The 25,858-nt window shown below is 58.6% G+C and overlaps 2 protein-coding genes across 6 annotated transcripts in view; one reads left to right on the forward strand and one right to left on the reverse strand.

The window, feature by feature from the left end:
• Nucleotides 1-513: 513 nt before the first annotated feature.
• CFAP410 (cilia and flagella associated protein 410) lies at nt 514-8,634 on the reverse strand. 3 transcript variants are annotated; one of them, XM_008145660.3, is made up of 7 exons: nt 8,483-8,634; nt 6,952-6,970; nt 5,502-5,548; nt 4,359-4,588; nt 3,318-3,489; nt 2,564-2,654; nt 514-1,866 (listed from the first exon to the last, which is right to left on the reverse strand). In XM_008145660.3, the coding sequence occupies exons 1-7, from the start codon at nt 8,557-8,559 to the stop codon at nt 1,735-1,737; spliced, it is 768 nt and encodes a 255-aa protein (XP_008143882.2). In that variant the 5' UTR covers nt 8,560-8,634; the 3' UTR covers nt 514-1,734. The 3 variants fall into 3 exon arrangements, 2 of the variants coding, with proteins under 2 accessions (XP_008143882.2, XP_054569570.1); XR_008555502.1 differs by lacking the exons at nt 5,502-5,548; nt 6,952-6,970; nt 8,483-8,634 and adding an exon at nt 5,327-5,493 and having other exon boundaries at nt 514-1,364; nt 1,668-1,866; XM_054713595.1 differs by lacking the exons at nt 5,502-5,548; nt 6,952-6,970; nt 8,483-8,634 and adding an exon at nt 5,327-5,493.
• A 10,758-nt stretch (nt 8,635-19,392) lies between these two features.
• The window catches only part of TRPM2 (transient receptor potential cation channel subfamily M member 2), a 49,107-nt gene continuing 42,641 nt past the window's right edge, over nt 19,393-25,858 (forward strand). For all 3 annotated transcript variants that reach the window (XM_008145659.3, XM_054713597.1, XM_054713598.1), the window contains exons 1-3: nt 19,393-19,554; nt 20,254-20,342; nt 24,541-24,709. In XM_008145659.3, coding sequence (XP_008143881.2) covers nt 19,393-19,554; nt 20,254-20,342; nt 24,541-24,709 — 420 coding nt within the window. The remainder of the gene's footprint in view (nt 19,555-20,253; nt 20,343-24,540; nt 24,710-25,858) is intronic.

Below are 25,858 nucleotides of genomic sequence, written 5' to 3' on the forward strand. Positions count from 1 at the left end.
CGAGAGCCTGAGAGCTCCCGGGCGCTCATTTCTGGAGCTGGGCCTCGGGTCTGCTCCGCCTGCCGTGTGGGGCTATGCCCGGCAGACGAGTGACGTGCCCTCCTGGGCCTCCTGTCCTACGCTAACGGGGGCTAACAGGACACGGGGTGTATGCCAAGGCCTGCTGGGCTCGAAATCCCTGCTTTCAGGGTGGGGGCTGCCGGGCGCCCTGTTGAAGACCAGAGGCCGTGGGTAAACATGCCGCCCCGGGTCCAGCACGGGGGCTCCGAAGGCCACCGAGTGGGCGGGTGGCAGGGAGTGGGGCCCAGTGAGCTGGCAGCCCCTGCTCTGGGTGGACCATGGTGGGGGGCGGTGAAGAGCGAGGGGCTGAGGACCGAGGCAGGCAGCTCATCCCGACGAGTCCCATTCCACGGTCCCCGAGTGAGAGGCACCAGGATGTGAGGGACGTTGGTGTGAGCGGGGAACAGGAGGATGTTCGTAATGCAACAGAACCACGCCCAGCCTGTTCGAACCAAGGCACAGATTTATTGAGAGCAACATCCCATAACGACGAGAAGGCACACGCACGGGCCCGCAGCCACCCTCCCAGATGACCCCACGCGGTGACCCCATGCCTCCCACTGCTCAGAGCTCACCCCTGGTCCCGACAAACGACAAAAGAGCCACAGAGGAGGCACTGCCTCTGCTTGGTCCTCGCCAGTCCGAGTTTGGAGGTCTTCAGCGGCTTGAAAAGGGCTGGCCCACGGCGCAGCCTCAGCAAGGAAAGCCGCGGTCTTCCAGACGCCGTCCCGCCCTCGCTGGCTGTCACGTGGTTCTTGCCTCTGGTTTGTGTGGCTCTCACACAAGCTGGCGGCTCAGCTCTCAGGGATGCAGACAGTCCCCCAAAGTGGGGAAGGGGCAGCGGAAGGGCCTGTCTCCCTCTCCAGCCCAGTCGTTTCAACAGCAGCAAGAATGGGCTTGTCTCTAATGGCTGGGGCGGGGGGCGGGAGGGCGTCATACTGCTCCCCTTCCATGGAGAGGCCTTCTCAGCTTTTGGAGGCACCAGGAAGGCCCCCAGGGCTGCAGCATCCCCCCCCCCCCCTCACCCCATACTGTGTATCAGGGAAAGGCCTGCCAGTTCCCAGAGGAAGAACACGTGTTAGATGCAGTTCCCAGAGGCCGTCCGACCCGCCCAGCGGCTCCAGCTGTGGCCGCATCTGGATCCCCAAGCAGACGCGCAGGCCTGTCCCTCCAAGGCCTGTCACAGGGTCCGCACGAACCCTCTGCTGCTGTGACTCTGAGGAGGGCGTCTGTCTGCAGGGAGGCCATAATTCTGGAAGGCTCCTGAGCCCAGAAATGCACCCCACGACCGAGTCAGAGACGGCCTGCGGGAAATGTGCGAGCCACTCTCACCTTCACAAAGAATGCCAAGGCCGTGCCTATCAGGAAACCTGCTTCCAGGCCGGGCTTCGGAAGATGTTTATTAGGGAGAAGGGCGTCCCGCACAGGAGGGCGAGGGAGCGGGGTCTGCCCAGCCAGCGCCTGACGCCCCTCCTGCCCTCTCCGGGTGCCACCGAAGTGAGAGCGCGGCCTTCCAGGGCGGGCTGAGGCTCCTGAGAACCGAGCCCCAGGTGCTGGGACTCGGCCTAGGATCCAGCAGCGCCCGCGGCTGTGGCAATCAGCCTCACCTCCCGGGTGCTCGGGAAGATGCTGGGACTTCAGCAGAAGGTCCCGCAGTGCGGGGTCCCCGCTGGGTCACTCCATGTCCTCCTGTAGCTCCTGTCTGTGCAGAGCCTGCAGCCTGCTGACCACGGTCTGGTGCACGGCCTCCAGTCCCTCCGTGTCCAAGTCCCGAAGCAGCAGGAGGATGGCAGTCAGGACGTTACTCTGGGGGCACAGAGTTACTGGCTGAGTGCCACACCCGGCAAGGCCAGGCTGCCCACACCAAAACGTGCCCAGGGCCCTGGCCAGCAGCACGCCACGTCATGGGGGATCGGCCTTCCATGCAACCAACCAACCACATGGCTAGAGGGAGACTCGTGCAGCCCAAGGTGCCAGCTGCAGTTCTGGGGTGGCGCTCACTGCCTTGGGAGCTCCCTGCATGCCATCTCCTCTCATGCTCACAGCCCGGAAGCCCAGAGTGGCTGAGTAACTGGCCTGCAGTCACACAGCTGGTCAGTGGTCGAGCAGGAATCAGAAGGGGCCCAGGGCGACTCAGTAACACGTGCTCAAACATGTGTGACGCATGTGTGTGTCAATGTGTCTGTACTCAGTTTCTACCTGCCTTCAAGCAGGGAAACGGCCATGTCTGCTATGAGGATGTGGGGATATTCTGCACACGGGGGACTATGTGAGCTGATTCCTCCTGTGAGATGCCCATGGGAATGGCCGTGGGCTCAGCACACTGCGCTGTGAGACGGTGCGCTCAGAGGATACGATGGGACTCTGTGGAGCCCCACCTCCTGAGACCCGCACCTGGAGCCTGGCTTTGTTAGTCCCTGTGGTGTCTCCAGCCCCCGTCCCACTCCCACCACAAATTCCACACCCTGGGCAGAGGCAGCCGACGGCCACCCATCACACTTACCCTGTTCTTGCGGCTGCTCACAGCCTCCCTCTGTGGGAAGGAAGGAAACCGGTCCCGGGCAGGGGGCTTCAGGCCGAGCTGTCCCTGTATGCTGGTGGGGGTGACAACAGTGCGTGAGGGCTGAGCAACTCGGCCCGTTTCTGCAGAGTCAGTTCCCAGAGCCCAGACCAAAGTGAGGAAGAGATGCCCAAGAATGGCTCTCCCACCCACCAGTACGAAGCCCAACGCCCACCACGCGCCATCACTTCTGGTGAGAGAGCAGCACCCGACTGAGGGTGGGAAGGTGCTCCAGCACCCATGTCTCTCGGGTTCCCCGGGGGCTGCCCTGCTGTACCCAGGCTCCTGCCCCGGGTCAAGGGTGGGGGGACTAAACACAAATGCTGCGAGAGACAGTGCTTTGTCTGCTGTGCATGGAGCCTGGCAGCCGCTGGAAACCACCGTCTCTACAACGTCCATGACAATGAGAGCGCTGTCCTCCGGGGCCCCTCCGCTGCCCGGGAGGCTCCTCCAGCCGGTATTCCCTCTACCAGCTGGCCCCCGGCGCCCACTAATCCCCTTCACCGAGTCCCACCTCCAGGCCACCGTGAAGGGCTGGTTCTGCGCGTGCACTCGCTGTGCCTGGAGCATTCTCCGGGCCATGAGGGCAGGTGAGAAAGAACACCCAGGGCAATTCGCTCCCCTCCCTCCCCAGAGATGGGAGACATGGCTGCTGACTCTCCTCAAGAGGGCGAACCCGGACAGACCCCCTGCGCACCTCGCCTCCTCCTCGCCGTAGCTCAGCGCGTCCCCTTGGGTCTCAGCAGCGGCGTTCATGGCACTCAGGGCGTAGGACAGCTCGGGCCTGCCGTTCCCCGTGCCCTCTCTGCTGGGGGCCGTGACCTCCTCTCCCTCCATCAATGCCCGGGACAGCTCCTCCTCAGTCACAGCTTCGAGGGGAAGGAGGGGAAAAGCATCAGAGCGGCCGCCCTGCATGCAGGCCCCACACTGCGGCACACAGCAGTCTGCCTTAAAAAGAGGTGTCTGTCCGTCCACCCCAACAGCCATGCCCCAGCCCGCGCATGAGCTGGACACATGGCAGAACGCCAGTGACTGCTTTTGAACCTGACTTTCAGCACTTCCCAAAAGCAAATACTCATTAAAAAACCTCAAATTAAAATTTAAAAAGAAACAGCATTCACTGCATTTATTCCATTTGACTTAATTGCCCTGGAGTTTATTTATATTAAAATTGTTCATCTGGGAGAAAATAACTGCCCATAAGACAGGATTAGGAGCCAGCACACAGAGAAGGCGGACAACCCAGAAAAGGGTCCAGCCCCCGGAACGGGCAGAACCGGACGCGGAGCACAAGGCGCCTTGGCACAGGGCAGCGGCTTGCTGTGGGCCATGGAGGTGCAGGTGAAGCTCCACACCCCCAGCAGGTAGAGGCCAACACCAGGTAAGCCAAAGCGGGGAGCTCAGGGGCATTACCACCGTGGGTCCCCGTGGACCAGCAGTGACACCATTCGGCCCACCCAGACCTCACATATATGCCAGGGCACCTCACACACGTGGGTGAGTGTGTGGCAACCCAGTGCGTGTCGGCAGTGGGGCAGACAAGTTGTGTGAGGTTCACCGGAGATCCTGCGCTCTGCATGTGGGGCTGCACCCCGTAATGGATCACAGGGACAAGCCCGGGGGCCCTGCTGGGAGACTCTAGAGGAGGAGGTGTCTGGGAGGTCCGGAGAGGGCAGGGTTTTGCAGAAAGGGCAGAGGAGGGAGGCCGCGCTGGGGCGTGCTCAGCGTGGACACCTACTCTGGTTGTCCAGCTTCTGTAGGTTGGGCAGGTTGCGCAGGACGGTCATGCGGTAGAGGTGGGGGTCGGCGCCGCAGCACGGGTTCTCGGCCAGCCACAGCACCCGCAGGCGCGGCAGACCCTTCAGGTGGGAGAGCTCGCTCAGGCTGGCAATGTGGTTCCTCCGCAGGTAAAGCTCGCTCAGCTGCTGGCACCGGCTCACGGGCTCCAGGGTCGACACGCTGTTGACGCTATAGAGACAGTGCTGTGAGCATCTGCCTGATATTATCTTGCATTACAGAGAGGGAAACCGAGGCACAGGGGTCTGAACCTTGCCCCAGGTGGGAGAGCTGGGACTTAGCCTGGGCACAGTTGTAGCCCATTATTCTCTCATTCATCCCACGAGAAGGCACCAACCAAAGAGGCTTGGGCCAGGGATGGGGTGCCGTGAGCGCATGTGGGCAGCACAGGCGTCCACCAGGTGACCGAGGAAGGTGCAAAGGACGAGCAGAGGGTGAGGGAGGGACAAATAGGGTGGCCAGCCCTGTGATCAGGAAGTTAAGTCACAGGAACCTGCATGGACCCAGAACCTTCTGAACTGCCATACAGGGGGAGGCTGTCTCCCCTGTCAGGTTTACACAGGGGGACCTGCAGAAAGCACTCCAGCATCGAGCAGCAGGGATCCCCAGCATCAGCTGCAGCCCTGGGCCCAAGGGGGGCATTTGGGGCACATCCTCCAAGCTCCCCAGCTGCCTGGAACCCCAATGACAGAATCTGGTTCACGCAGGGTTTCCTTAGTCTGTTTAAACGCCAATGGTGCAAAAAGAGGTAAGTCATCGATGACAGAGCATGTGATACAGAGAAACCGGCCGAGTTCCCAGCAGTGATAGAACCGCGTCAGAAAAGGCTGGGGCGCTGGGGGCTGTTGGAGGCAGATGTGGCCACCGTTGAGGGTGGCTGCTCATCATTGGGGGGCTGTACCCACTGACCTGCAGAGAGGGCGGGCAGGGACGCAGCAGAGGGGAGGCCAGAAAGGAGGGTGGAGCTTGGGCGGAGCCAAGGAGCCAGCGGCCCTCCCATATTTTCCTGGGGTTTTCGGGTCATCTAGGTTCCCCTCCTCTTTCAAGCCCCCGTGACTCAGAGTGACAGCAGGCATTCAGGTACCTGAGCGTGATCACTTCCAGGCTGGGCATCTCCCGGCAAATGGAGATCTAGGGAGGAAAAGAAGGCGGTTGCAAACACTGCTGGCTCTGGCCTTGTGGCATCACGTCTAGCAGCCCAACAGGTTGGAGCCACAGTCAACTCCACCTCCAGGGCCTAAGTAGAGTGGCCTCCCCCTCACCTGGCACCAACGATGCGAGGGCACGTGGGTTCTGCGTTCCACCCTACCCTGCAGCCTAGATATTCCCTCAGCCTGGAGGAGAAACATGTGTTCTCCCCCACGCTTTCAAACAGCCTTGCCATCGAACACCGCCGGAAGCCAAGACAGAGCAGTCCGAACTTTAGAAGCCTCCAAGGACAGCAGGGAGCTGGACAGAGAACCTTCCTTCTTGCTGTCCCTGACCCACAGGAAAAGCACTGACGCCCCTTCTCGCCAACACCCCTGGCCCAAAAGGGAGACAGGATTGAAAACGGGATCTCCGTGGTATCAACACTGTTGATTCAGTGGGAAAGGGCAGCAAGAGGCTCGGGAGGGTCCATCAAGCTCTCTAACCTGTCAGGTGGTTGAGTGGTGCAGCCGCCAAGTGTCTAAGTGTCTGCCATTCACTGGGCATGAAGCCAGATGGTCCCTGACCACAGCAAGTTCATGGTCTGGTCAGGATGCTTCAGAGTGCAAGGGATTTGTCTTCTGCTGCAATGGTGATGGGTTTCGTGTGTGTGTGTGTGTGTGTGTGTGTGTGTGTGTGTACTCTTTCTACTAAATGTGCAGCTCTACAGCTATTGCCTGAGGTGGAATCAGCTTTTCTGGACAGTCCAGTGGCTCAGCAACATTCAAACTTTGTTTTTAAGGAAAGGCACAGTTCAAGTTACAAAAGTAGATAAGAACGGAATGACTGGCACTCAAACTCTGTGCAAGTTGGGGCATTCATTCTAGGGGTGAGATAGAAAAGAAGAAATCTATTCACAGACTCACAGCTCACTCAGCTCTGTGTACTGCCCTCACCCCCACCCCCACCCCATCTCTTCCTGCCATTGGTGGGGAGCGTGAAGCTGGACGTGCCCAAGAGCAGAAGCTGAAGTGAGGAACCTCCTCCTCAGTGACATGAAGTCCAGGAACCCACAGAGACCCCCAGGCCCCGGATTCCTCCCTAGGTCCGAGCAGGACTGCACTGGGATCTGCTCCCTCTTCTGTGAGACCCGCATGGACACAGGAGCCTCTCAGCGGCGTGTTTAAAGCAGATGTTGAAAGGAATTTAAAATAAACGTGGGTGCTAGAGAATGTTACTTTTTATTCGTGGTTCTGCCTTACAACAACTGCTAAGACTAAGTGAACTGCTAAGTGAACAAAGCACCAGACTACGGCCTGAGTTGAGTGGTGCAGTTCGGCAGCTTAACAACTCCCTTGTGGAAGAGGCTACAACTCTGGGATCGGGGATCCGCATTAAATACTTACATCTGTGAGGCGGCTGCCCCTGGGAAAAGAAAAGATATATGTACGTTAATTTTGTTCAAGGTTAATTAAAAAAAATTAGCAATAACTCCAAAAATTAACAATAAATGCTTACAAATTTTAAGATCCCATGATTTCAATGACAGAGTGAAAGCTTGCCCAGACAACTGACAAAGGTGTGTCAAAGCTCGTTTCATGGTGGATTGTCAACAAAACCACGGGGCACAGACTCGGTGCCTGAGGGCAGCTTCTCGGCAGGAGGAGCAGTGGAGGCCGTCCCGCTTGCAGGACACCGGATCGACTGCCTCTCAAGGCTGTGGCAGAGGGTCATTTCCCTCGCGATGTAAACAAACAAGGGCGTCTTCATAAGAGGCCAAGGTCAAAGGCTAAACATGCAACTTATGAAACACTTTGGGAAGCCTGAAGTCGAGTTGTTGCTTCTCGCTGCTTAAAGAAAAGGATGACCACCCCGTGCAGAACACGGACATGCATTATTGAAAAGGAATGACGGGATGTTGTGGCCAAAGCAGCACATGTGCCAGAGCAAGAAGAGCTTTTTAACGAACAAGCAGAGCTCCCACACTGCGGTCAGTATCCTGGCACCAGCGGGAGGGAGGTCTCCTCTTGGCTGAGCATCCTGCTCCCACCTGAACCGTCCAGTTCACAGTCACGTGTGAAGCCTCCCTCTGAGTCCCTGGTGAACACCTGTACCTCTCTCAGGAGTTCATGAAGCGCTTCTGGTCCTGCCGTGGCCCAGGCAGACCACCCTCCCTTGGAGCCTGCACTGACCCCACAGCACCTATATCGTCACCTCCCAGACAGTGAGTCACCTGGGGACAGCTCCTCTCCCAGAGGACTCAGTTACAGAAAGGACTGCTAAATCATTGCTGAAGAGTCTCAATTCTCTTACTTTCTCCTCGAAATGGTTTTAATCACCTTAATCTCCCACCTTGTTAGTAGACTTGGTTCCCAATGACTGGCAATGTCAGAAACAAGACCGCCCACAGAGGGAGCCAGCTGTCCCACTAAAGCTATGGAGAAGCCCCATAACAGTCCTCTAGGTAATTAAATTGTTTCCAGCAAGGATAGCAGGTTTGGAGCCTGGGTCTGAAACACCACCACTGGGAAGGGTGGGGTGTGTGGGTGTGAGAATTCTGGAAGGACCTTAGCCAATGCCACCTGAGCTTGTGGCAGCTCCTCCCAGAGGTTGTGGGCCCTTGGGACCCGGAAGGCCAGTCTGGGGACAGGAGGCCTGAAGGCTGGAGGCGCCCTCCTCCAAGCCAACCCGCTCCTTAAGAGGCCCTTCTCGGCCCCGCCCCACAGCAGAGCTGTCGGGCCGGGAGCCCCATCTCACCGCGGAGGTGCCGAGCGGGGAAGCCCCAACCCAGGGCGGAGGTGCCAGGCGGAGTGCCCCATTCTAGGACGGAGGTGCCGAGAGGGAGGCCCCAATCCCGGGCAGGGGGTGGCAGACAGGGGTCCCCACTCCAGGGCAGGGGTGTGGGCAGCGGGGAGGCCCCCGGCTTCTGGGCCTCACCAGCAGTTGAGCTTTTTCACGCTATGCAGCTCCGAGGCCTTGGCCCGGGACAGAACCATCTGGCGCGTTAGCTTCATGGCGATGGGTCACCGGGACCCAGCCACCAGCCCGGCCCTGGACCAGCCCGCTATCCTGGAGGACTTGGCTCCGCCGCGGCGCGTCTCCAGGGGGCGGGGCCCTCGTCGTCAGGGGGCGGGTCCTGCGAGTCCATTGGTCTCCCAGTGAGGGGGCGGGGCCGCGTCAGCGCAGTAGAGCCGTTTTCTCGCGCCCCTCGGGCCCAGCGCCCGGTCCTGCGCAGGCGCGGCGTGGGAACGCGGGGCTCTGACGTCATTTTGCGGCGACACGAGCTGGCAACCCTCCTGCAGCCCCGAGTCCCAGTTCCGAGCCCTGAGCTTAACACCGATCTCTGATCCCTCCGTCCTGAGACCTGAGTCCCCAAACCCCTCCACCCCCAACGGAGCCCCCAGTCCCGAGCCCCAGCCCTCAGCTCCAGTCCCAGCCCCGAGCACTAGACGCGATGCTCTCTTAACTCTCCTGAATTACAACCATTTATACTGTTGAAATAAGGAATGCAGAACAGTCCTAGGGTGTGTTGATTTCCTTTCTCCCTCCCTTTCAGCATTTAAGGAAACGAGGTGGGTGCCAAAGACGTGGGGCCAGCCCTAGCAGAAACCTCACAAGCACTTAAACCTTTTAGAAATTCCAGGTTACCTGGGCTGCAAGTTACGTTAAGACGGGCTTTTGGGATCTCAGATGAGTGAGGGATGACAAGACCAAACTCTGAAACCTCTTTCCCACTAGGTCCCTCTCCTGGCTTTGGCCTGCCAGTCAGAGCTTTCAAACAGACATCGGCTTTAGCCTTGGCGTCTTGGGGACCTGCCCCAGGTATCTGTAGGAGAGGATGGCTCTTGCAAGCCTGCAGTCACAGAGAGCCAAGGTTTTGGTGGTGGCCTGCAGGGGCCCTGTGGGTCCAGCACAGGGAGGCAATGGTCCAGGTATATACGATGGCCTGGAGGCTGGAGAATGAGGAAGGATGCCGTGCTCAGGTGGGGATGAGTGGTTGTGGGGTCAGTGTAAGTTTTTGGAGAATAGGGCAGCTCAGAGCAGTGCGTTCCAAGTTCTCACCTGGCAAACAGGCAGAGAACCATCTGACTAATGAGGCTTGAGCTAAGAAAGGTACTGACACTGGGCTCCGCCGCACACAGAGTGGTGGGAAGCCCTCTGGCAGGCCCAGGCTGTAGGTGCTTGCAGAGGGTCTCTGGCTGTCCCAACTGGGAAACCACACCAAGTGACAGGGACAAAGCAGGGGCTGCCAGGAACTGTGGAGAGCAGGCGGGGCCAGGAGGGGGTGCAGAATCACCCGCTGTTCCAGGTACAGATAAGGATGCTGCTGGCCGACGGAAGAAAGCAAGCATGTGCAGGAGTTGGTTCTGGGGGAGGGTGAGCAGGCGTGTGATAGGGTGTCAGACGTTGTGACAGATGCCATTGAGCTGGCAGCTGATGAGAAAAAGGCTTTAGGGTTGTTGGTCCCAGGCTTGCCCCCCTGCCTGAGAGGGCCCCTCCTCCTTCTACATGGACTGGTGTGGCCCAGGTGAAGGGACCAGTCAGGTTTGGGGCAAGCCATTCCAGGGAGGGCTTTGGCCTGGGCCCCAACTCTCTAGCCTTGCCAATCATGAGAAGTGGCATGTGCCCCCTGTCCCTTGGCAGTGCCCAAAGGGGTGGGCTTCCCTGGGAGAGGACTGCGCCTGGAGGGTTTTGCATAGGTGATGGGGGTGTGAGGGAGAGGGGTGTGGAGACCCCATAGGCCTGCTCAGAGTGGGTCAAGGACTCGAGTTCAGGGTATGCGATTTTCCAGCACAGAGGAATCACCGGGGAGCAGGGACCACTTCCCCTGAGTCCGGGTGGCCTGGGCATCTGACAGGACACATCTGCTCCTCTTCTCGGCTGAAGCTGGGGCCAGGCTCCTGTCAGGCCTCCTCACAGAGGGGAGGAGGGAGACACAGAATTGCTCACGTGGGCTGGTCGAGAAGGTGGCTGGGTGTGAATTAGTTGGAGGCCCTGGTGACTCAGGTGACGTTTGTGAAGTGAGGACTCTGCACAGGAAGGACAAGTGCGGTCGGTGGTGTGGGTGGTGTCACTGCTCTTTTCCCAGGACTCCTCCCCTGTGTGGCTCCGGGAGGACTTGTTGGAAACGCCTGGGCTTTGGAAGCTGGGAGAGGGGCGTGGTCATAGCTCCCTGAAGGCCATCCTGGTCAGATATGGGAGACGGATGAGATGGGTGATGTCTTCCCTGTGGCATGTGTCCTTCTTCCCAACAGCAGCCCTGCCTGGGGTACTGCTCAGTGACCCCCTTTCCCAACTTCTTTCGAATGTCGAAGTCCCTAGCTCCTCCCACAGTTGTGTAAAGTCAAGTTACTAGAATATATTTTGTATTTCATAATTCTCATAGTGGTTTTGCTCCCCAAAATGAACCCTGAGAGACAGAAGTGCAACCAAACTTCCTTAAACAAGGACCGAAACATCTGCTCATATAACAGAAGCCAAGGGTGCAGCTTCAAGCACGGCTTGATCTGGGGTCTCGGTCTTCATGATCAGGCTGGGCCTCTATGCACCCTGACCGCTCCGATGGCCACATCCAGGTTCTCCACACCCTCCGTCCAGGCCGTACGCTAACAGCGAGTCCAGCAGAAAGAATGCTTTCTCCCAGTGAGCCAGGTGGAAGTTTGGGGAGTGGCCTGGCCTGGGTCCCATGCCACCTGGAACCTGTGGCTGCGGCAGGCTGTGCCATGTCAACTGCTGGCCCGAGAGTGGAGGAGACCCCGAGGAACATCCAGGAAGAAGGGGAAACCGCGGCTGCTTCTGGTCACCCGGGAAAGGTGACCCCCACGCCCTTTCCTCGCGTCCCCTACTCAAACTGTATTCCAGTGATTTTCCCCTCCCAGTGGTCCCTCTGGGGGTCCCATTCATAAAATTCCCACATGGGCGGTGCTCTGGGGTTGTCACTGTGGCCCTCATGGTCTCTGTTCTCTGTTCTCTCTCTTAAAAAAAAAAAAAAAAGTAATTTGGCATCTCTAAAGGCTGTGCTATCTGAGTCCAGTTCTAATCCAGCTGAGTCATGAGCTTCATTTCTGCCTACGCCAGGTGCCCACACCTGCCTGGCTCCCCCAAGTCTCCCAACCAGCATTTCCTGTGCGTATACCTATTGCGGCTCCTCCTTCCTGGCTCTTTGAAGACTTTGGGACCACGGAGATGGAAGGCGCTTCCTGCTGCCAGATGGTCCACAGGGTTCTGGGCTGCTGTGCAGTTTTGGGTGATGGTGCTGCTTCAGCAGGGGTGACGTGCACGCAGGGAAGGGCCTGGTCTCCTCTCTGCTGCCCGAGGACATGCCCTCTGCCAATCACTGGGAGGAGCACAAAGGCAGGCCCCGGTGGCTCAGAGCCGTGGGCCGCCCGGCCCCGAGAGCACCGGCGTGGCGGGACACAGCCCGGAGCTGCTGAAGTGAGAACTCTGCTCTCGGCAGGTGGGCGGGTCCAACACTCCCGGGGGTTACAGTGGTGGGAAGGGTGTTTCCAGCGGTCACACCAGGGGTGCTGGTGCCGGGAGAGGGCTCCACTCGGGCCCAGCTGGCAAAGGCGTTCTGACCACACAATGCCCCCTGCCCCCTCCCACCTCGGCCCAGGCCCTGCCCTGGGCCTCCTGTTTGCTCCATCCACACTCCTCACCTCCATCCAAAGTGACCTAGTTCAGGCCACAGCATCTCATCTTTCCGGCTGTACAGGTGGGCTATCGGTGACTGTAGCACAAACTGCCTCAGACTTAGCAGCTCAGGGCAACGGACATTTATCATCTCAGTTTCTGAGGGTTGGGAGTCTGGGAGCACCCGGGCTCGGTGGCCTGGCTCGGGGCCTCCCGTGAAGTCAAGCTGTGGGCCGGGCGGCCGTCTCTGACGCCCTGAGTGGGGTCTTCCAAGTGGGGTCTTTACTTTCATCACAGGTCCTCCCAGAATAAGTGAGGAGGTTGGTGAGGGGAGGGACAGAGAGAGGGCGGGTCCCATTGGTGGTCCCTGAGCAAGTTCTTTTTTTTTTTTTATAATATATTTTATTGATTTTTTACAGAGAGGAAGAGAGAGGGATAGAGACATCGATCAGCTGCCTCCTGCACACCTCCCACGGGGGATGTGCCCGCAACCAAGGTACATGCCCTTGACCGGAATCGAACCTGGGACCCTTCAGTCCGGAAGCCGACGCTCTATCCACTGAGCCAAACCGGTTTCGGCACCTGAGCAAGTTCTTTAGTTTCCCTGAGCCACAGCTCTCTCACAACGAACAGGGGATGAGGGTCTTGCCTGCAGACATGGGGAGCTTAGCATGGTGCCTGGCAGGGAGGGTGTGAGCGGTGAGCTCCTCCAAGGACCTTGGGGCTGGTGCTGAGGGGTCAGGAAGGACAGCAGACCGTCAACAGGCTCACACCTGCATCCAGACCCGGAACAGACTTTTAGAAGAGTGACCTGCGCTTACTGATTTTATTCAGTGTCCTGAGAGATTACACAGGTGAGGGGTCATTTCCAGCTCCATGGTCATCACCGTTGCTATGGAAACATGCCCCCTGTTAGAGCGTCCTGAGCAGGCACGCAGCAAGGAGCGTGTCCTCCGTCTCCACACCACCTCCCCTGTGCAGCGCCTTGGCTCCGTTTGCTTCTGCATTTCACAGGAAGTCTTTGGTGATAAGATGGTTGTGGAATGCAAGTGACCTGTTGACTTTAGAGATGAAGAAAAATGACGGTGTCCCCAGCATGAAGCCCACTTTTCCCTTGTGTGCTCTCTCTCTCTCTCTCTCTAGACCAGGAGTCAGCAAACCAGCCCACAGGCCAGCACCAGCCACGGCCTGTGTTTGTAAATAAAGCGTTATCGGCACACAACCATCCCCGTCCACGTTTTTGCTAATGGCTGTTTGCTGGCTGCGGTGGCAGAGTTGAGTCCAGAGACCACGGACCTGCAAAGCCTGAAATATTTACCACCCGGCCTCGTGCGGCGAAGTCTGCAGCCGCTGCCCTAGCTCTGGGTGCTGGCTCCCGCCCCTCGCCCTCCCGCCTTCCGCTCTGCTCCTGTGTATTATTCATAGCCAGGCCATGTTGATGCCACACTGTCAGATTGCCAGCCTGCTCCCTGATTGCGGTTTTCCTCCGGCTGCCAGAGCAAGGGGCTTTTTTATCTTGGGCAAGATGTTCCTGCTGCGAAAAAGCCCTCTGCTTGGCACTGCCTTTATCTGAACTCGAAACAGCCCTCAATCAAGACCAGGACGTGCTGTGTTCCTGCTTTACAGTCACGCTCTCTATTTTTATGGGAAGGATGTTTCATAATTGCTCTTGCAGTGGTGTGCGGCAGACGGCACGGGGCCTTCTTGTGCAACGTGTGGTTTTCTCGTCGGGAAGGGGCCACTCGGGGACAACGTGGGCACAGATGTTTTGTCAGAAGCCCGTTTCCTGAACGACTTCACCTCAAGCGAGGTTCCCATGGGGGCCCGGGGTAGTTGGGAAAAAAGGCGGTGTGCCTGTCCATCACACAGCTCTGCCATGACCGCTGTCTCGTGGAATATTAACAGCCCCAGCATGCTTCGGTCAAGGAGATGGCCCCCCAGGGAAGGTGAATCGGATGAGGGTCTGGACGCAGCTGCTAACACCCAGCTGCCGACTCGGGCAGGTCTCAGACCCCTCTCCGGGCTGTGGCGGTGGTCGCGAGCTTTCTCCTGCAGCAGGCCACCCCCTGGTGCTAACGGGTGGCCGGGCTCTGAGAACGCAGCAGTGATGGGCGGAGGGCTGTGCCCTGCCCGTGTGTGGTCCAGCAGAGGAGAGCCACCGCGTCCCCAGTCGCACCTGTCGCACCTGTTCTACTCGGCGGTGCTCCCCAAGTGTCTGAATAAACCATCAAGTGCTGCCCTGCACAAGGGGCTCTGGTGGGTTCTGGCACCTTCCCCCCCACAGCTGCTGGAGACCTCCGATGGCGGGACAGTGAGACAGGGGGCATCAGCCGGCCCGTGGACCCGTGGCTCCTTCGTGGGGAAGCAGGGGCAGGTGGAGGGTAGGGGCCTTCCAGAGGGCGCTCTGGGCAGGAGTCTGGGCACCGCATCAGTGAACTCAGGGGAGGAAACGAGGGGGAGCTGGTCAGCCAGGCGTCAGCTGGCAGCCCTCAGGCCCTGATTGGAGAAGCCACAGGACACTTCACTTCCCTGGACTCTGAGCGGGCCCAGGAGTGGTCATGGGGCATTTGGAGCTGGCAGCCAGGAAGGGGAGGGCAGAGGACCTGTGTTGGGTGAGAGAACCGTGGTCTGGAAAGCCGGGTCAGCTTTTCAGGAATCGGAACTCAGCACCTGCCAGTCCCCCTAAGGGGCTGAGCTCCCCGGGGCGGGCACCTGCCACCGTGAGTGAGGGCAGCTGCAGGGTCTGGCAGGGGGCCGTCGTGGGAGGGGCTCACTCAGCCCAGGTCCACTGGGGTCTCACGCCCCTCCCCCTGGCCCGCCTCCCCCTCCCCCCCTCCTCCGAAGAGTAGAGCTTGAGAACTGTTTTAACTGAGAAACTTGCCACTAGCCCGTTAGGAGGCAAGCTCTCGCCCGCGTGCTGTCCAGGGGCCTCCGGGGAGGCCAGAGCCGCAGGTCAGGAGTCTGGGGTGGGCCTGGCCCAGCGGCTTGTCCTTGGCTCTCCGCGGCGCGGGACGCGGCGGGCTGCGCTCCCGGCTGAGTGACGCAGAGCGCGCTGCGGGCCACGCGGAAGGTGCGGGACGGCGTGGGGTGCACGCTCGGCTCGGGAGGATTCGGGCAGCCTTGCCGGGCCGGCGCGCATCCTGCACAGCAGCGCGAGTAACCGGCAGGTACGCGCTCTCACGGGGTGCACACCAGCGGGCTGCCGCGGCGGCGAGGTGGTGGGACCGGCGCTGGCGGAGACGCGGGCCGGGGGAGAGGGCGCGGGGGTCCTGGGGCGCGGGGCTAGCGTGCGGAGCGGCGGTCTGCGGGGACCTGGGCTCAAGCCAGCGAGGGCGCGAGCTGGGGCGGGGCCGGGACGCAGGGAGGATGCGGGTCCAGGTCCGGGCGGGCCGGCGCGCCGTGCGGCGGTGTCGCGGGCGCTGCGACAGGACGCGGCACGGTCTGCCCGGCATGCAGTGCCTCGCCCGGGAGCTGGGGGGATGGACTTAGCGGATGTTGGGCTCTTGCTCTGGACCCCGGACAAGACCTCAGCACCCACTTCCTCCGCCCCAGGTGGGTGTAGCAATTCGTGATCTCGAAATGCTTTCCTCCCCGGGAGTTGAGAAGACCCGGAAAGGGGGTCTGCCCGGTTTAGACGCAGAAGTAGAGGCGGCTGCACTGCCGGCCACTGGCCGTGCGCCCTGGGCCGGCCCCACAGTAATGCCATTGCTGTTTCCTGGTCTTTGGGGCCGAGGTGCGGGGGGGGGGGGGGGCGGGGCGGGTTACACGGAGCTCCTGTCTCTGAGTTCCCACGGTCCTGGGTCCACGTGGCAGCTGTAAAAAGTTGTGCCCAGGAGTTTTATTCTTCTGGCCTTGGTGTCTGTTCCCGAGGGACCAGGGATGAGGACTTTCCGCCCCCACACCTGGGACGCGGGAACCTCAGGCTCTGAGCTGAAACCCCTGGGTGTGGACGGCCCCTCCCCAGGCTCTGTTCCTGTGGGATTGCTCAGTGCAGAGCTCGGAATCGGCCACTCACCACACCTGGGCCCTGATGGTGACAGCTCCACACTCTTGCCAGGTGACATCTAAGGGCGTGCATTTTGTATGCCAGATTCTTCCTGTGTTTACACCCACCATCTGCCCCCACCCAGTCATTTCAGGGCGCCCTCCACACTGCTGAGATGGGCAACTGCCAGAAGAATGCGTGAACGAGCGCTTCCAAGTTTCTTAGAGGCCCTTCGTGGCACATACTTAGCCTGTTGCTCGGCCCATGTCATTACTACCATCCTGTGTCCTTGTCCTGTGCCGGCCCAGCCCTGGAGAGGGGGCGGGAGCCATCTCTAGCCCAGGTCTCTCCCCCCTGCCCCCCAGAGGAGCTGTCTGCCTGTGAGATTCCGGCGCTCATTTTCCTCTCTGGCAGCTGGAAACCTTCCTAGCTCACCTGCGTCCCTCAGAAGCGAGCTGTGAGGCAGGTGAGCAGCCGCATAGGGTCGCCGGTAGCCCTGCAAGGGCCACACAAGGGTAAGGCGTCACCTCCACATGAGTGCTGGCCAGGACCTGGGGGACCGCTGGGCCAGCACTGGTTCCTGTTCTGTCCGTTTGGGCTGCTGTAACAGAACCCACAGACCGGGTGGCTCATAAACAGAAGTTTAGTTCTCACAGCTCTGGAGGCTGGGAGTTCGAGATCGGGGTGCTGGCAGGGTTGGTGAGGGCTCCCTTCCGAGGTGCAGACATCTCCTTGTGACCTCACATGACAGAGGGGGCAGGGAGCTCTCTGAGGTCTCCTTTATAAGGGCACTAATCCCATCATGAGGGCTCCATCCTCATGACCTCCTCACCTCCCCAAGGTCCCACCTCCAAATACCATCACCCTGGGGGTTAGGTATTGAAGGGACCGGGGACATTAAGGGACCAGGTTTAGACCATAGCATTCCACTCCTGTCCCCTCCAAATCCACGTCCTTCTCACATGCAAAACACATTCATTCCATTCCAGCAGCCCCCAAAGTCTTAACACATTCCAGCATCAACTCTGATGTCCAAGTTCCCATCTAAACCTTATCTAAATCAGATGTGGGTGAGCCTGGCTGGTGTGGCTCAGTGGTTGAGGGTAGACCTATGAACCAAGAGGCATGGTTTTGATTCCTAGTCAGGACACATTCGGGCTTGATCCCCAGTGGGGGGTGTGCTAGGGGCAGCCAATCAATGATTTGCTCTCATTATTGATGTTTCTATCTTTCCCTCTCTGAAATCAACCAACCAACCAATCAATATATAGATAGGTCAGATGTGGGTGAGACTTGAGGCAGATTCCTCCTGAGGCACATACGTTCCTCTCCAGCTGTGAACCTTGAAACCAGACGAGTCATGTGCTTCCACAATACAGTGATGGGACAGGCAAAGGACAGCCACTGGGGTGGGGCCTGGGCTGGAACTGCGTGCCTGGGGCTTTGCCGGTCTGGGTTGCCTGCCCCTACGGCTCCACTGGGCATTGGCCTTGCCGTGTCTCTTGCCTGGGCCCATGTTCCTGAAGCTCTGGGTGCCCCCATCCTTCTGGGTGCCCTAGGCTTGTAAACTTCACACAGCATCGCGGGCTTTTCCTAGCACCACCTCCAGAATCTTCCAGCCTCTGCCCATCATCCCGTTTTAAGGCCACGTCCACCTGTGTATGGTTTGTCACAGCAGCACCCACTCCTGGTGCCAGTGTTTTGCATTCATGGGAGGGAAGTGGGCCTTCTCTGGGCAGGTCTGGGTCTGGGAGTGAGCCTGGCCAAGGGGCGGGGGGAGGGAGGGGGATGCAGAGGTGAGGGTTGGCTGGAGCCCTCCATGTCACTGAGCATTTTCCCAAGGTCAGCGGCCAGGTGGCTGAACCGCAAGTGCCTAGCACTGGGCTGAGCCAGGTGAGGGCTGGGTGGGCCCTCACTCATGACAGGTCCCTCGCACCTCCCCTGAGCACAGTGACCACATGCTGAAGCTGGATGAATGGACAGGGGAAGGCCTGTCCGTGAGTGACCATCTTGTGTGATGGGAGGTGATGTGGCCAGAAGGGGCTTCCCGGTGGGAGAGGGAGGTGAGCCCTTGTGATTCTCTTGCCCCAGGAGGCCCTCTTGCACACCTTCAGAGCCACTGGGTGCGGGAGTGACATCATGGGGTGTGTCACGTCAGCACAGCCAAGGGTTCGGCGAGCCTGAGGGAGGGGGGTGAAGGATGAAGACAGAGACAGACAAGAGAATAAGCTGGGTCTAGGTGGATCTTCTGTGCCTGGCTGAGGCCACAGAACAGATGCAGACTGCAAAGCTGATGCTTTATTTATAGTCAGGGGTAAACAAGGTAATTTACAATGTTCTTGTAAGTTTCGCTTGTTTTGGCAGCACTTGCTGCACCTCCCACAGCCCATTAGCTACCCAGGAAAGATCCAGGGAGCAGTCACAAGATCAAGCTTAATTATGCTTAGAGGGCTGTGCCCTCCAAGCTGGGACTTGTTTGCGACTTTGCCAGTAGGTCAGTCTGAGGCTTAACCCTATAACCGCTCCCTACCGTGGGGTGCTGTTGTGGGGTGACTTGGGGGTGATGTGGGGTGACGTTGAGTGACTTGGGGGTGATGTTGTGGGGTGACTTGGGGGTGACATTCTAGGACGTGATCTCCAGCATCATGGCTTTAAGGAAATCACCGCGCTGCTCACTGTGGCCTCAGCGATGGCGATGGTGGCATTAGCACCCGGAGCAAAGGATTTGAGAAAAGGAGACTTGTTCCTTTTAGGGACTTGTCCTGTGCGTGGACAGCTGTGCCTCAATTTGAAACCCCTTTGTACTTAGTAGGGTCTCTTCCTTTTGGAAAATGAAAGCAGTGGACAGACGTCAGGAGCGTGGCGACAGGATGTGGTGTGTGCACCGCATGACGGGCCAGTTCCCTCTGGGGCCCGGCTGCTGGGTGTTGCTGGACATGTTGAGTGGAGGGTGAGGGTGGAGCTCTTTCTCCGGCCCTTCCCAGTGACCTGAGCCCGTGTGAACGGAGCCTGGGGCCTGGGGATGTGCTTGTGCTCCCGAACGGCTCAGGCACCCCAACTGAGGGACAGCATTCCGGGCAGACGGGCCCACTCAGGACCCCTGCCTCTTTCCCCTCTGTGTGTTTCAGCCCCCCTCCCCAGCGTGTTCCCAGAACCCTCCGCCGAGCCAGGCTGAGCAGAGCCCGTCGTGGGAGGCGGGAGACCGTGGAGGCCGGAGCAGGCCGTCAGGATGGAGCCCTCGGCCCTGAAGGCTGGCTCCAAGCAGGAGGACGGCTTCGGGGTGCAGCCCAGGAGGGTGGCAGACCTGGGCCGGGTCCCCAGCCTCCGGCGGAGCAGCAGCAGCCTCTGCAGGAGCAGGAGGTCGCAGTACCCCTTCAGCAGCTGTGAGAAGGTAGGCTTCCAGGGGCCGGGGGTCCCAGTGACCACGGAGGGAGGCGTCCTGCCCTGGGGGCTGCAGCCCAGAAAACCCCGGAGGAGAGAGAACCGGAGAGAACAGCAGGTGCCAGTTTGTCCCCCCATCCCCACCCCCAAGGGGGTGCACGATCACTTCCTGTTCCGACTGGGAAGCGCTGGGTAAGCACTGCTGCCCTGGGGTGCACCGGAAGTTGTCACCCTGACCTCGCAGTGCAGCGACTTCCTAAGCCCCAAGCACAACCCTAGTCCTGGGCCAGCTCACAGGCCTTGGACAAGACCGTGTGGGCTGAGCACGGGTGCCTGTCACAGTCCCTCTGAGCCTGCCCTCCCGCCAGGACCAGGGCAGGTGTCCAGCCCCTCACCCCCCACCTTCCCACCACTCCGAGGCGCTCCCAGGAAGGCATGCTGACATGGACTGTGAGGTGCTGTGCAAACTCAGGTTGGGCCCAAGGAGAAGCGCTTCCGCAGGTTCCCTCCTCCGTCCGAGTGCACACCTGAGCGCCAAGGGTGGCTCTCACCCGCGTGTGGGAGGGCCTGGGTCTCCCCTTCCCGAAAAGCGCCCCTTGGAGCTTGTTGGGTTGGGAACATCCGGGTCTAAGGGAGGTGCAGGATGTGCAGGCGTGAGTGCTATTGATTTGATGCCCAGGGATCTCCAAGAATCATTTTTTACCCTCAGCAGGAAAATCTCAGCTCGTGGATCCCGGAAAACATCAAGAAGAAAGAATGCATGTACTTCGTGGAAAGCTCCAAGCTGTCTGATGCTGGGTAAGGAGCCTCTCTCTGTCCCCACGTGGAAGGCTGGTGAGAGCAAGGCTGACCAGGGCCTCAGCCGGGCACAGTCCCCGTATGCTGCCGGGGCGCCCGGAGCCTCCCATCTAGCCCAGGAGCTTGCCCCGCCCTGCTTGGCAGTTGAGGTGCAGAGATTTTAGGGGGCTTGTTCAGGGTCAGACTGTGGTCCCTCTGCAGCGGTGCTTGGACCCACTGTGGTCGGGGCTCCACGCTGCCCACCTCGAGAAGAGCTCATGTCCCTCTGGATAGTGTCACGGGGCTCGGGGACCGGAAGGGACCTCGGGGAACGTCCACAGCTCAGACCTCTCACTTAGGAGGGCCCTGGCAGACCGGCCCACCCTGCCTCAAGGCGAGTGGGCATGGGTAAGGCCACCAAGGCCGCCGCCGTGGGCCCCCACAGTGGCCGCTTTGCCTCGGAGCTGCCGGAAGTTGCTCTCCTGGCCGAGGGCTCCCCAGCAGGGTGCCCCTGAGTGTGTAAACCTGAGGGCATCTGGGGAGGGACCCCACACATTCCTGTTCCTGGGAGCCCTGGAGTGGCATCCCTGGTTTTATTAAATTTATTGGGATAACGTGGGTTAATAACATTGTATAAATTTCAGGTATTATGCAACTTTATAATTTGACATCTCTGAACTCTATGGTGTGCTCACCATCCAAAATCTAATGTCCTCTGTCATTGTGTATTTGACCCCTTTTACCCTCTTCAACCTCCCCCCTAGGAACCACCGTACTGTTGTCTGTGTCTGAGAGTTTGTTTTACATTGTTTGCTCCGTTGTTGCTTTCTGTTTTATATCCCATGTGTGAGTGACATCATATGGTTCTTGTCGTTTTCCATCTGACTTATTTCACTTAGCATGCCTCATCCATGCTGTGGCATGTGGCAGAGTTTTATCTTTTTTTATGGCTGAGTAATATTCCACTGTCTATATGAAACATGGGCACTAAGCTTATGGTTTCAGAGGGGTTTTTGTGAACTTGACCCCAAAGGCAAGGGAAGTAAAAGAAAAAACAGACGAGCAGACCAGCCAAACTAAAAAGCTTCTGCACAGCGAAAGGAACCATCAACAGACAGAAAGGCAACCAACCAATGGGAGAAGAGATTTGCAAACAATACCTCTGATAAGGAGCTAATATCCAAAATACTTAAAGAGCTCATGCCACAAAACCATATAAAACAAACAGTCCTATTTAAAAATGGGCAGAGGATCTGAACAGACACTTTTCCAGAGAAGACGTACATGTGGCCAATAGATAGATGAAAAGGTGCTCAACATCAGGGAAGTGCAAATCAAAACTCACACCTGTGAGGAGGGCTCTTTTCAATAAGGCAGGTGTTGGTGAGAACGAGGAGGAACGGAACCCTCATCCGTTGCTAGTGGGAATGTAAAATGGTACAGCCACGGTGGGAAACAGTTCCTCAAAGAACAGAGCCACCATAGGACCCAGAAACCCTTCTCTGTTGGTATTCCTTGAGGACAAACAGAGCATAGATTCTAGGCTGTGTCTCTCTTGTAGACAGACCGTGGGCCACACTCTTTCTTCTTGTCACCTGAAGAACTATCTATCCTTCAAGGCCTGATGCAAATGCCACCTCTGCCAGGGAGCCCTCCTTGACCACTCCCCAGGGAGTAACTTCTTCCTCCCACCACACTCTGTGTAGTTGTCTTCTCTGAGTCCTGACCTCTGACCAAGGCAGAGTCACTTCCTACTCCCCATGATGGACACATAGTCAGCATCCAGCTCACATTTGTTGAATGATATGGGAGGAGGCGTGTCCTGCGTGGAGAAGATAGAGGAGGATTATGACTCGGAATCAGATGTGAATGATCACTGGTTTCTGGGATGCTGTGATCTGCCCAGGGTGTTGTCACTAAAAGTGCCCCGTGGCTGTGGGGGGGTCTACACCCTGGCTTGGCTCCTCCTCGTCAGATAAGAGCTTCGTTTCTCCCAGGTGGTCCTAGGGCAGACACAGAGTTAGGGGAAGTTGCCACCAAGCTCCAGCTGACAGCGTGTGGCTGGTGCCCTTGAATATACTTGGTCGGAGTTTCAGGTTTACCACACATTCTGACGACAGACTGCGGGCTTTGCGTTGAGTTCTCCAGTCTTAGTTATTTTAAAACAGGCTTATGAAAATAGCCTGGGCGGGAACTTGTGATACACGGGAAGGCTTCCCGTATAGGAATCACAGGTTTCAAAAACGTTTTGAAGACTGTAATCTGGTTTCCAGTTTATAGGGTTCAGGGGTGCCACCGATGGAACCCTGGCCCCTTCTTTCCTCGGAACTCTGAACCAGTGGAGACATACTGACGGGTTGGTGAGGGCTGGGGGGAGGCAGGTTGGATTTGAGGCAGAAACTGGGCTTTCTGCTCCTGTGGTGCTTCTGTCCACTTGGAAGAAGTAGCGCTCAGTATGCGTCTGGTTCTGAAAACTTCCAGAAGCCCCTTTATTAATATGGGGTTCGATGCAAGGAGATGCTACAGGGAGATAACAGATGCCGTGGCCTGTTGGTCCAGGTGTTACCTGGGAGGGTGTGTGTGTGTGTGTGTGTGTGTGTGTGTGTGTGTCTGCCTGTAGCAGCTTCGCCAGACTGCAGGCAGGGCCCCCGATGGGGGAAGGTGTGCCTCCCACGGCTGCTAGCAGAGATGTTCCCATTTACGCCCATCTAGGCCAAGCGCTGGGAGCCATTCTGACTGATTTCTGGGTCAGCGGTTTCCGTGTGGTTTCCTGCACCGTGTCAGGCTTGGAAACGCCACGTAGATTTACGCTCTCGTCCCATCAGAGGGCAATGGTCAGAGGAGGGAACGGAGGCAGCTTGTCACAGGCTGACTGTTAGAAACACAAGACAATGTGGGGCAGCCTGGGGCCAGGGTGGGGAGCTCAGGGCCTCACCCTCTCTTCCCTGCCTTGGCCCCTACGTCGAGGAGGCCACACGAGGTGTCCCCAAAGGTCCCTGCGAGTCGGAAAGTGCCTTGCGTCTGCCGAAGGGGTTGGAGGGGAGGGTCAGATGGGCCTGAGCTCACAGCCCCGGGCCCCCCACCCACACACACGCACGAGCAGCAGAAACACCGGTAGCCAGGGGCCCACGTCACAAGCAGTGGAAGGACAGCTGGGGGACCAGCACACTTGGGTTGGGGGCACTCGGAACCACCCTTGGTTCTCTGCCTGGTTAGTGCATTTGCATTAATAAAATAATGTTATAGCCGAAACCGGTTTGGCTCAGTGGATAGAGTGTCGGCCTGTGGACTCAAGGGTCCCAGGTTCGATTCCGGTCAAGGGCATGTACCTTGGTTGCGGGCACATCCCCAGTAGGGGGTGTGCAAGAGGCAGCTGATCGATGTTTCTTTCTCATCGATGTTTCTAACTCTCTCTCCCTCTCTCTTCCTCTCTGTAAAAGAATCAATAAAATATATTAAAAAAATAAATAACGTTATAAAGGATTGCCCACCTACAACCTCATTGGACCTTCACAAGTTTTGCAGGGTTGGTATCAGGAATGTATTATTTTTCCCATTTAATGATGGAGGGCCTGAAATTCAAAGCACCTAAGATCACACGCTTAGCGAGTGTCATGACATCTGTCTTCTTCTTCTTTTTTTAAAAAATAAATTTTATTGATTTTTTACAGAGAGGAAGGGAGAGGGATAGAGAGTTAGAAACATTGATGAGAGAGAAACATCGATCAGCTGCCTCCTGCACACCCCCTACTGGGAATGTGCCCGCAACCAAGGTACGTGCTCTTGACCGGAATCGAACCTGGGACCCTTCAGTCCACAGGCTGACACTCTATCCACTGAGCCAAACCGGTTTCGGCCAGACATCTGTCTTCTTTCTCCTGGTCCAGTAGTCTCTCCCGGTATCGTCCGGCTCAGGTTTTAGACTTCCTTTCTTTTGGTCTCATCTGTGTCTAGTCTTTTAGGTCATTTGTTAATGATCAGAAAGAAGGAATCTAGAACATTTGTGGACTTGTAGTTGAACAAGGTGTCATTGGCTGGGTGGGGCAGGGTTGCCTCCTTACTGCCCCACTGGCCAGCACTGACACCGTGGCCATGGCTGGGGCCTCTGGCTGCTGGGTGGGGGTGAGAGTCCTGGCTCTCTCCGCTGGGCCCCCTCTGACACCCTCAGCGGGGAGCAGGGGGCACCTCGGGGCCTGTGGTGACCGTGGCGTCTCTGCAGGAAGGTGGTGTGTGCATGCGGCTACACCCGCGAGCAGCACTTGGAGGAGGCCATCAGGCCCCAGGCCTTCCAGGGCAACGAGTGGGACCCCAAAAAGCACGTCCAGGAGATGCCGACGGATGCCTTCGGTGACATCGTCTTCACAGGCCTGAGCCAGAAGGTGGGAAAGGTTGGTTTCCATCACCCCGTTGCCCTTTCTGTAGACCAGAGCCCGCCAGTGGTGACCCACAGTGGCCAGACGTCTGGGGTGGGAGTGGGGAGGCTGGCTGAAACCCTGGGGGCACAGCACCCTCCCAATGTAAGGGACGGGGTACGTGGGGGCTTCACAGGGCGAACAGGAGACACCTGCTCTCAGCCTCCTTGGTCACTGCAGAGCAGGCCGGGGCTGCGGCCAGGGGAGTGGCGTAACTTCTGGCTGGGAGGCCTGGAGGTTTGTCAGGCCTGGGAGGGCAGGGGGGCACCTGGGCACAGGCACAGGTGGTAGGGAGGTGGGAAGGGACCTGGGGAGGCTGGTAGCAGAGGTGAGAGCTTCACCAGGAGGCCGAGCAGGGTGGGGCGGGATCCCAGTGGAACCTCGGACCTCAGGGTGGTCCCTGGACCAGCAGCATCACTAAGCAGGTTCTTGGCTGCACCCGAGACCTGCAGATTTGGGAGCCCACTCACCTGCGTTTTCACCAGCCTTCCGGAGGCTTCTGCCACAGCTCCTGGGCACCACTGCCCTGTGGGGTCTGGTGGAGCCACTGGGTTCTGAGTCGGGTTTCTGGAACCCTTGAACCTCATACCAGCTGGGAGACACCTTTCCCCTCAGCTCCTCTGAGCTGCTGAGGCCCTGCCCACGGGGCCAGGGAGGTGGAACCAGGAGAGTGCTGGGGGTGCCGTCACACTGGCCCCAGTGTCCTCAGCCCCAGAGCTGCACTGCATCAGCACCGCCGTGTGTGGGTGCACCCCAAGCCCCTGTCCCCTGGAGCTGCTCCCAGGGTAATTGCAGGCTGGCAGCCTCTACCCCGACAGGAGGAGGAGTCCCCGAGGAGCCGGGGGTGGGGGGTCTTTGGCAACACAGAATCGGGGGGGGGGGCTCAGAGCAAGAGCGAGGTGTCTGGACATGAGTCTGAGGACAGCTGACTTCACATGACAGCTCAATGTGGGGACCCAGGACAGGGTGCTGACGTGAGGGAGGTGGCACTGGGTGAGGAGAAAGGAAGACACTCCAGTGTCACCTAAGAGGAGTCAGCGGTAGCCGTGGCTCTACAGCGACATTGGAATCCTGACCAGGGGCCTCGGGCCGAGGAGGAGTGAGAGGAGAGGGTGCTGTGGCCCC

The sequence above is a fragment of the Eptesicus fuscus genome, chromosome 3, assembly GCF_027574615.1.
Source record: "Eptesicus fuscus isolate TK198812 chromosome 3, DD_ASM_mEF_20220401, whole genome shotgun sequence".
Classification (NCBI taxonomy): Eukaryota; Metazoa; Chordata; class Mammalia; order Chiroptera; family Vespertilionidae; genus Eptesicus; species Eptesicus fuscus.